The sequence below is a fragment of the Rhopalosiphum maidis genome, chromosome 2, assembly GCF_003676215.2.
Source record: "Rhopalosiphum maidis isolate BTI-1 chromosome 2, ASM367621v3, whole genome shotgun sequence".
Classification (NCBI taxonomy): domain Eukaryota; kingdom Metazoa; phylum Arthropoda; class Insecta; order Hemiptera; family Aphididae; genus Rhopalosiphum; species Rhopalosiphum maidis.
The window spans coordinates 22405786-22417089 of NC_040878.1; the positions used below are offsets into that span (position 1 = coordinate 22405786).

General features: G+C 30.4%; 1 protein-coding gene across 1 annotated transcript; it reads left to right on the forward strand.

Moving 5' to 3' along the window:
- Positions 1-920: 920 nt before the first annotated feature.
- Positions 921-10598, forward strand: LOC113555305 (chondroitin sulfate proteoglycan 4). The gene is made up of 21 exons (XM_026959731.1): positions 921-1160; positions 1231-1537; positions 1604-1915; positions 1981-2308; positions 2378-2692; positions 2757-3023; positions 3162-3359; positions 3576-3800; positions 3900-4082; positions 4160-4312; positions 4387-4619; positions 4674-4899; positions 5293-5556; positions 5646-5891; positions 5978-6237; positions 6409-6721; positions 6801-7049; positions 7110-7358; positions 7428-7623; positions 7684-8249; positions 8327-10598. The coding sequence occupies exons 1-21, from the start codon at positions 1091-1093 to the stop codon at positions 10193-10195; spliced, it is 7029 nt and encodes a 2342-aa protein (XP_026815532.1). The 5' UTR covers positions 921-1090; the 3' UTR covers positions 10196-10598.
- The last annotated feature ends 706 nt before the right edge of the window (positions 10599-11304 follow it).

Genomic DNA, 11304 nt, shown 5'->3' on the forward strand with positions numbered 1-11304 from the left:
AAAATAAAATATTGCAATAATAAATTATAAAAATAATTAATAACTCGTATTTTATTGTTTAAGTTTGATTATAGTTTGTATTTAATTTAATTATGTAATTTATTGCCTATTTATATATACATGCTTTCGCCTTACAATATGTTTTGAAATAGCAGCCAAACGCTTATTATTAAAATTATGATAATAGCCGGTTCGTTAATTCATTATGACAATAATGACAATTGACAGCATTTTACGATTTATGATACGAATTGTTTTCAATTATATACATATTTAGCAGTAAGTCGTGTATGGACTACGGGCATCAGCCATAATATTTCCAAATTGTTAATATATCAATACCTATTCAATATTATAAATTTATAATAAAGTGTAGCGTTTTCAATAATTTTATTTTATATTTTTATAATTTACGTATGAAACGATTAAACTTACCGGTAAAAAAAAAGACCAAGGAGGAATTTATCCCCTTCATACCCTCCCCCCTGAATATGCCTCAGTGGACTCGTGTCTTGTAAGTAGGTAATAAGTATTAAGTTATTTTTTACGAGTACGACTCTATGAAACTTTAAATTTTTTTAACATCAGTAAAATTACCAAGCTAAATTATGATATACGTACCTTCATATACAATTTACAATCGCAAATGGCTAAGAGAATCCGGAATAGTTAAAAGGTTCATGCAGTAGTACAGTATCACAGGGCCATGGGAGCGCCATTTCAATTTTTAAATAAGGCAGCCAAATTTTTAAGCAAGCCATATTTTTCCACCACCAGGTTATGTCTTGCATCGCATTTTGGTGGGAGTTTGTGTTTAAACGTTGGTACAACTGATTTCACGGAAGTCGAATTACTGTTATCACGTTTCAGGAGAACAGAAAGAGAACTGACGAGTGATTAGAGAAAGGGGGCTAAATTTAGACAAATTAGTAATTAGTTTAACAGAAAGTGAATGAGTAACGAGGGGTGAGTGTTATGGGCGTTCTAGGTATATTTTTAACTTGTGCCATCTGCACCGATTGTTTCCCGTCAGCAAGTCTCTACTCTACAATAATGTTGTTAAAAGTGCTTTTTTAATGATTCCATTAAAATGTTTTCGATAAAATGCAGTAATTTATTGATAGGCCTCTGTGTCGTACAGTTATGTTCATCGGAGATAGGTAAATTATCGTCTATAATGAGTTGAACAGTGGCCAGTATACATTAAGTTACGGTTTGTGTTTATTGCAGCATCGTTTTATGGATCTAGTTATGTCAACGTACCTTACCAAGATGCTAAAAGCACGACAGAAATTAGTTTTGCTTTTCGTACGAAACATTTGGATGCGTTCCTGTTTTTGGCTGCTGGCAAAACGGACTACTGTTTTGTCCTGTTAGAAGCTGGTAAGTTAAAGGTAAAGATTAATCTTGGAGCTGGTGAGTCAGAGATATCATCACCAAGAGGACTTCGACTCGATGATCTTAATTGGCATCTGGTTAACATATCACGGAAAGAAGGAGATTTAAATTTGGCAGTTGATAAAATACACATAGTCAGGTAATTAGTAATCTAGATTTTATATGTTGTCTTACAATCACTGTATATACTTTTTAAATTGTTTAGAGAAAAGTTGCCTATTGGATTCTATGAACTGAATATGTATGGTGGTCTGTACATTGGCGGTCAGGGAGATTTTTCTGAATTATTCTTAGGTCATACTAATGGCTTACGTGGTTGTTTAAGAGATGTTCGTTATAATGCAGTACCAGATGTTTTGAGTAGAGCACGTTGGCGAACAGGTAGAGCCGATGCTCATTCAATATCTTGGGGTTGTGTAAATGAATTTGATGCACCAAGAGAATCAAGTATATCATTTCTTGAAGATGGCGCTTATATGGCTATACCCAGTATATTAACATCAAGAACTAATGTCAAGTAAGCATGTATGAATACTATAATAGATGCTATTGGTACTTATGAAAAGTTTTTATGTTTATAAGGTGGCAGTTTTCCATAAAAACGATATCTGAAATCGGATTAATTCTTTATAATTCTAAAAAAAGCTCAACATTAAGTAGACATAGTGGGAATGTGGATTTTGTTGGTGTAGAACTTGTTGGTGGTAAAGTACGTGTTGCTCAAAATTGGGGTTCTGGAGTCACTGAACTATATTCTGATGTTACTATCAACGATGGAGTCTGGCATTCTATAAATGTAGCAATGGAAGCTGGGGGACTTGATGTAACTATTGATGCACCCAAACATAGGTATCGTTTGGCTTTAAATAATTCAGCTCTACCTTCAAAACATTTAGATCTTTCAACTATTGTAAGTAAAAGTAAAAAGAATCATTTATTTTTATTGTACTTAAAATATTTTATATATTACATATTTTAGTTGTATGTTGGTGGTCTGGAAGTAAATATGAGAAGTGGAGCATTAGCTTCTGGTATGCTTTCAGCAGGTAATAGTTTTAAAGGATGTATTCGAGGAATTTCAAACGATGGACGTGCACTTGGTTTACCAGATGCATTAGATACCTCCAAACTCATATCTCGTTGTGTTTGGTCATATGCATGTACAGAGAAGCCTTGTGTCCATTCACCGGACATTGGATGTTCACAAGTTGGAATTAATTCCTTTAAATGCGTTGGATGCGAGAATCACAGTGACCCACAATGTGTTCGTCCTGAATTTGTACAAACACATAATGTATATACTAAATAGTCTAATTATTTTTATAATAAAAATACTTTAATTAATTAATATTTTACAGGCAATGTTAAAAGTTCCATTACCAATTTCTATTGAAGTATTAACTATAAACAATTTGATCGTAGTTGAAGGATCCACAGCAACTCTAACTACATCAGTTATTAGTTTGATACTAGATTATAATCATTATGGGGTTCGAGAAGCAGGTGTACAGTTTCATATAGTTCAACCTTATGCTAAACATGGAAAGTTAAATATCGAGTCTTCTAAGTCATCTACTGGGATTTCAATCTCTACATTTAACATGCTCAATATTTTAAAAAATGAGGTAAGGATAGTGTTATTTATTTATTATTAATTTAATTTAACAATTACTTGTAAGTTATATTGATAACCATGATATCAGATAGTCTTAATTGTGTATGTTACATTGATGATTATTATTAATATAACAAAATTATTATAGGTCTTTTATGTTCATGATGGATCTGAAAGTACTCAAGACTTTATAACACTTGAACTTGAATTTACATCTAATGAAGGTTTATTACTACCAGATTATTTACAAGAAAGACAAAGATTTATATTACCTGTTAATATAACTCCAGAAAATGATACACCAACTGTTCGTATACCATCTGATTACAATTTTATTTTGGCTCAGGTAAAATATTTATTTTGTAATTGACAAACATGGTTAATGCTTACTTATGTTGTTTGTCTAATTTTGTTGAGTTTTTTTTTAGTTTATACTTAGTGTCTTTGTGAGTTGCATGCAGTAGCTACTGATTTTTTCACTTTGCATTTTTTTGTTGTTGAATTTGTAAGTAATTTTATGTATTGTTAATGTTTTGTTTGTTAAGTTGTTGATTATTTCTAGGGTACATGGAAAATGCTGGATAAGGATAAAATAGTAGTGATTGACCGAGATTCTAGCCCAGAAAGACTTATTGTATCTGTAATGAATATTAGTGGTGGTTATTTAGATACAACTGACAATCCAAATGTACCACTAGAAACATTTACTGTTGCTCAGATGAATAATGGTTTTATTGGTTATAGACACACTTCAAATGAAACTGGCCATTTTACTTTTACTTTAAAAGTAAGTATTTACATTAATTTTAGTTCAAAACAAATAATTTAATTTAATTTCTTTATTGGTTCATTAATTTTATTCAATATTAATAAAATAAATTCTTAGGTATCTGATGGAGAAAAAGAAAGTGCCATTACATTGATACCTGTTAATGTTTATAGTTTATTATTGACTCACGTTCAAAATACTGGTGCCATTTTAGCTTATAAATCATCTGTTGTAATTAGTCCTTCTAATTTAACATTTGTAACTAATGCCGATGATCCATCCCTTGAGTTGACATTCAAAGTAAGAGTTCATGAATTTAAGAATGTAATACCTGATTTTTATATGCTTATAAAATATGATTTATTTAAATTTACTAGGTTGTAAAACATCCAAAATTCGGAGCACTAAAATTAATTGACGGGGAACAAGCACAAGATAAAATTACTGTGTTTACTAATCATCAATTAGAAAAGAAACTTGTCAGTTATGTACATAACAGTGAAGGTTCTCCAACAAAAGATTTCTTTAAAGTAAATATAAATATACCACATATTACTTAATTCTCATAAATGTTAATATTTAATGATTTTCGTTTTATTTTTAGTTTGAAGTATGGTCTGGTCAAGTAAAATTAGGTGAAACATATAAGTTTGAATTTAATTTTGTTGAAGTACATTTGACTGTGGATGTTTTTGGTCCTTTAAAATGGCATGCATCTAGTGAGACTGCAGTAAAAAGTGATTCTATTAAAGTACAAACCCATCCAATACTTTTACACCCAAGCTCCATAATTTTTGAATTAACTAAAACTTCACACACCGCTTCATTATATTTAAGGTTTGTTTATAATCATTGTTATAACTTTTTTTTTCTACTAAAAAGTACTTTTAGGAATAAACCGTTGGTGGATGGTGAAACATGGACTCAAAATGATGTAGACTCTGGACTTCTGACATTAAAACTACACCATGACACATACTCTCCTGCTACAGATTTATTTGAAGTAAAAATAAGTGCACCTCGCTGTCAACCAATAGTGTCTAAGTTGTTAAATTTTGAATATTCACCAAGTCCATTATTGGTTCAAGCAGTTTCTGCTTTTATTCATCCTTTAGAAGTAATTATTTAATTTAATTATTTTTTTTTTATAGATTTTTGAGCAAAATAAATAGTAAAAAAGCATTAATATTTAAAATAATTTATTTTGTAAGATTTAAAATACATGTCATTGTGAATTTTTAATCAGTGTATAGCTCAAATTGATTTTCCTAGAACTGTTTTCTGATTAGAAATGTGAAAATATATAGTCATATTATATGTGTAAACAGAGGCTTACTAATTTAATTTGTTATCACAAATGACATATTGAGAATCTTGTTTTATGAACTGAAAATTGAAATGACCAATATGTGTTTAAATGTATTTTCTTTAAAATTCATACCCTAAAGATAAATAATAAATGTATCTACTATTTTTATTATTGTATTATAATGATTCTAATTTATTTCAGGTTATAGAAGGAAGTTCATCTCCATTGACCGATAAACACATCTCAATTAAATGTGTTGGTGTAAATCAATTACGTTATGAAATTTTGTCTGGTCCAGATCATGGTTATTTACATTTACTGATTAATAACAGTACAGTTAAAAATGTAACTGTGTTCACTGAAGATGACTTGTATGATAGTACATTGTCTTATTCACACGATGGATCTGAAAATAATCATGATTATTTTAAATTTTTAGCTACTTCAAAAAATGCCAATTTTCAAGTTAGTTTTTTTTTTTTTTTAATTGACATACCTTAATATTATGTTAATAATATAAATATATATATATATATGTGTGTGTGTGTGTTTAGTATGTTGGCCAAGTTAATATATCTGTGCAACTAATCAATGATAATCCACCAAGTTGCACGACAGAGGAAAATTTACGTGTAGTCACTGGTAGTGATAGAACTATAACTAATCATAATTTACAATGTCAAGATAAAGATGTTGATACACCAGTAGCATCACTGATTTTTACTATAAATTCAATTTCAAATGGAATGATATTAAATACTGTTAATGATCCATTTACAACAGTTATGAAATTTACTCAAGTATGTATTATTTCCTAATAAAAAATATTTGCTTTTTAATTATATTGTATTGAACATACAATATAATATAAATATACTATTTTCAGGAAGAAGTAAACAATGGTAAATTGATTTATCGTGATGAGTTTTCGGCTGATACTAAACAAAATCGAAATAGTGTTGTTGAGCTCGGAGTATTTGATGGAAAACATTCTATTGATCTCAAACTTCAAGTTGAATCTTCTCCTCCATTTATAAAAGTATTGAATAATTCTCAGTTAATGTTACGACAAGGAGGAGCTGCTACTATCACAACTAATCACATTTATGCTGATACTAACTTAAACATACACTCTGATAAAATTAAGTAAGTGTATAATGTATATATGTATGCATATATACATGGAAGCTCATCAGAGGCATTCTTGTTCTTTCTATCTCTCTCCCTCATTACCCCTCCCCCACAGTCAAAAAATTAATGTATAGTTTTAATTTAATAAATATTTAAGAAATTGTCTGATTTTGTATTTTATTTTAGCTATCAAGTAATAAATGGCCCTGATCAAGGAGAAATAGAGCTTGGTACAAACCTCGAGCCTTTAAAAACTACTATATTTAGTCAGGCTGAACTTGAAGCGGGCCATGTACGCTACCGACATAATGGCGATGTGGAAAGTGTTAGAGATAGAGTAACCATCCGTGTAACTGCTGGTAGTACTGTCTCTAGAGAATTAGAATTTGATATAAGGCTTTTACCACAACACTACTGGGAACCACTTGAAGTCACTAAAAACTCTCCAATAATAGTTGATGAATCTACTACCATTGCAGTTACCAGACAATATCTTGAAGTAAAAAAAAAATATATTGTTTTAATAATAAAACCCTTTTCTACTAGGTTTTTGGTTTTTAATTTATAATTAATTTTAGGTAAAACAAGATATGGTGCCACCTTCAGATATTATGTACTTGGTAAAAGAACCTCCACGTTATGGTTATTTAGAAAAAGAATCCAATGAAGAAGATCCTGGAAATCCAGAAAGCAATCATTTAACCACATTCAATCAAAGTCTTATAAATAGTGGTCACCTTTACTATGTTCAATCAACTATGAATCAAAGTACTGATCGATTGGTCGTCGATATTACAAATGGAGTAGTTTCATTGTATGGTCTTGTTGTAAGTAATATTATCCTTAACAGTTATTTCATAATACAAATAAAAATTATTTTTTAACAGGTAAGTTTTGTGATTGTGCCAAAAAATGTATATTTAACAAGCTCTCAGCTTAATGTTATTGAGGGAGGAAATGTGACTTTAAGTGCCGACACATTTCCTGTTATGAGTTCCTATTACACAGATAGAGTATCTCGATATTCATTGGTTAGTGCTCCAAACCATGGACGTATTGTGCGAACTACTGCTGATACTTTTGATCCAACTATAGATTATTGGAGTCCCAAACAACTAGCAAGATCACAAATAATGGTTAGTTAAAATTTACTCCTCCAAAGTCCATATTAACTAGTTTAATGTTTTGTACATTTTATTTTTTAGTATGTTCATGATGGGTCTGAGAGTACTGACGATAGTTTTTCAGTTAAAGTAGGAGTGTCAGATGAGAAAGAAAGCGCTCCAGTTGATATTGAAGTTAAAATAAATCCAGTGAACAATCAAAGACCATTGATTATAAGAAATACTGGTATTAAAGTTTGGAAAGGTGGAATTGGGCTCATAACTTCAGATAACTTAAGTAAGTCAACATGGATATCAATAAAAATAATTTTTTACAAAAAAAAATGCGTTATTTTAGCTGTTGAAGACAAAGACACGGATGTTTCCAACTTGACCTTCGTAGTATCATCATCTAGATGTGGTCATGTGATATTAGAATTGCAACGTGCTGAAAGATTTACTCAAGCACAAATTGATCAGAGTATTGTTTATTTTCAACACTCAGGAGAATATTGTGATGGTGAATTGGAATTGTCAGCCACTGATGGTCTACACTCTACGGAGATTGTACAATTTCATATAATGGCAGAACAAGCCTCTATAAAAATTTTAGTCAATAACCCACTGCGAGTATTTCCGATGCTTGGACGTCAATTGACTATTGACCATTTAATGGCTCAATGTGATGATCCAAATTATCAGGTTACTTACATTGTAAGAAATGCGCCAAGATATGGCATTGTATCAAAGAGTGCTTCTTACGAAGATTCAAATCAAATGGCAATTACAAATTTTACTCAAAAAAATGTAAATGAATCAGCTGTGTGGTATCATCATGTATCAAAATATTTTTCCAGTAACACTACTAATGATGTTTTTACATTTGATGCAATCTGTGAATATGCAATTCCAATTACTAATCAAGTAAGTCTGCTGATTAAAATCAAACCACTCATATTTTATAAATATAATTCATACAATATTATTATTATTTTTTTTAGACTTTCAATTTAGAAATTACTGTATCGTCTGGTGGTCTTGAAGAACTTTTAATTGGTGATAAAACTAGAGAACTTGTGGTTAAAGAAGGAGAATCGACAATTATTGACTTAAATACTACTGCCATTTTAACATTTTTAGTAAATAGCATTGGCATTAGATCACCGACTATCAAAATTGAACTCACAAATGAACCTAAGCATGGTCGTGTGTGCCTTGATGATGTTTGTGATCGACGAACATTTTCCCAGGGTCATATGCGACGTAATCAAGTCAGATATGTACATGACCATTCAGATACCTTGTCTGATAGTTTAGAATTTTCCGTTTACTTGGATATTGATCCTACCGCTGTTCCTTTGTGTAATGTCACCATTCCAGTAAGCATCATACCTGTAAACGATCAACCATTCTTTTTAACTCAATCATATCCAAATTTAAGACTTGTTCAAGGACAATCTGTAACATTAACTAGATCAGAATTGTTAACTGAAGATCCAGATACACCACCTGAACAAATTGTGTATGACATTGTAACTGGGCCTGCTTATGGTACTATCTGTTTGGCTGGTATTAAAAATTCTGTTAGATTTACTCAAGCTGATATTGATGCCGGTGAAGTGGTTTATAAACACGACGGTCAGTTGAAACCTACTACATTTTATTTCCGAGTATGGGATGGTCAGTTTAATCCGGTCTATAAGGTTTTTCAAATATATGTCATACCTGTTACTCTGAATGTAACTGTATCGTTACCTTTGCCATTACTTCAAGGAACATACGAAACTGTAGTAAATGAAAAATTATTCCAAGTTGAAACAAATGGAGACAAGGATTCAGTTGCTTACAATATCTCAATAAATCCTAGGCATGGAGTTGTCTTTGTAAATGGAACAAAATCTAAATTATTTTCTCACAAAGATTTAAAAGATGGTAGAGTTATTTATAGACAAACAGATTTAACTTCTGCAGCAGATGCATTACGATTATCTGCTCAAATGCATTGTGAACAATCTCCTATAATTAGAGATTTATGGTTAAATATCAGTGTTGAACCTCTTGTGAAAACTGGAGCGTTTTATCCTTTAACAGGATTAAAATCACAACTTGGTGTCCAAGTTTTAAACGCTGAAATATTAGCAAAAACCACAAGTTCTGATCCAAAGTACAAAATTTTAAGAAAACCAAAATTTGGAAAATTGAAAAAAATTGTTAGGAGGTCAGGTGACAAACAAGTTATTCGTGAAGTTGATGTTACAAAATTTTCACATGGAGAAATAGCAAGTGGAATTGTGTATTTTGTAGCGAAAAAAGTACTAGAACCAGTAGAAGACAGTTTTCCATTTTTATTAACAGCAAATGGCGTTCAGCCAGCAATTGGTGAATTGCGATTTCACGTATCTGTAGCTGAACCTCCTTCCACTACAACACCGCATTTGCCTACTACCACATTTAAGTACTCCTCAACTTCTGTTGGCAAAAAATCAGATATTGTAGAAATAGCTAGACCAAATATGAGTGATGACTATTTGTTATGTGTTGGATTCATTATGGCTGTGGTTGTAGCGTCCCTTGTCATTGTAGTTCTTATACGGTGTCGATCCAAGAAACGTGCAGAAGAATTGGATAAAATGAATCCCATGCCTTTACCTTGCCCACCTGATGATTTAATGACCACGTCTCCTAGGATGGACAAGAATGAAAATCATGGATGTAAAGTAATAGCTTTGGGTCCACCAGAACACGCTGAACCAGAGACTGATTTTAATATGAGGTATCCATATGGTGCTGCTGATGAAGAATACAGTAGCAGTGCTGATGGTACAGAACAAAATAACCCAATGCTTAGAAGAAATCAGTATTGGGTTTGACGTAAGTAGTCAATAGTATCAAACTATTATTTATTAAGTTGAATAAATTAAAAATATAAAAAAAAATACATTTTTTTAAACTATTATTATTAATTTGTACAATTATAAATTTAAATTAATTGTATAATGATTTATTTATTTTTCTTTTTGATCTTGATTAGAGTATTGAAAAATCTAGTCTGTAATATTTATATTGATAACCCACATTTCCTAATGTTATATTGCAAGTTAATCTTATTACTAAATCTTTTTACTTCCATAACAGCTAACTATTTTAACTTTAAGTGACAATGTCTTAAGGGCATGTAACACATTAAATTAAGCTTATGTTAATAAATTATGTATTTAAATACAAAAGTTAAGTGCGGGTAAGGTATTAAATAAACTAAAACAACTTGAGATGGAATACCTGTATTTTATATAACCCAACTTTTATATTATTTAGTTTTTATTAATTGATATAATTAATTTATTAATTGTACTATTGAAACATCTCATGTTTGAATATCTTTATAACATTGTCTAGATCACATAATTGACTGATTGTTTTAATAAAATAATTAGTAATTTGTTGTTTGATTAGACTAGAAAAATATGAAAACGTGTGTTAGTATTAATTGGTTTATTGTACTCAAAGAACGATAACAAGTGATAAAATCATGTTGTTGACAATTTTTTTTCCATTTATGTAATACTGATTAGTTTATACATTTGTGTTTCTTAAATTTTTCATATCCAACCTCTGAACTTGTATTTAATGTAATTTGCAAATGCAGGACATTTTACTATGAGAATTTATCATACCTCTATATTGTTTGTTCCCTTGCAATGTACAACGCTAAACTACGGGCTAAGAAATTGTGTCGAAAAGTATTTAGGTTACCTATATTATAGTTGTACACTTAAAGTGTATCAACTATCTGCTATAAAATAATATTGTAAACATTTAAAAACATTTATTAAGTCCTGAGCGCATATCCCAAAATGTAATTATATTATAGTTTACCGATATATTATATGTCTCAAAGCTCAATTGATTATATCTTAGTTTTCTTATTGTACATACTATTTTTAGACTAATAAAAATAAAAGTAATAAACGTAAACATT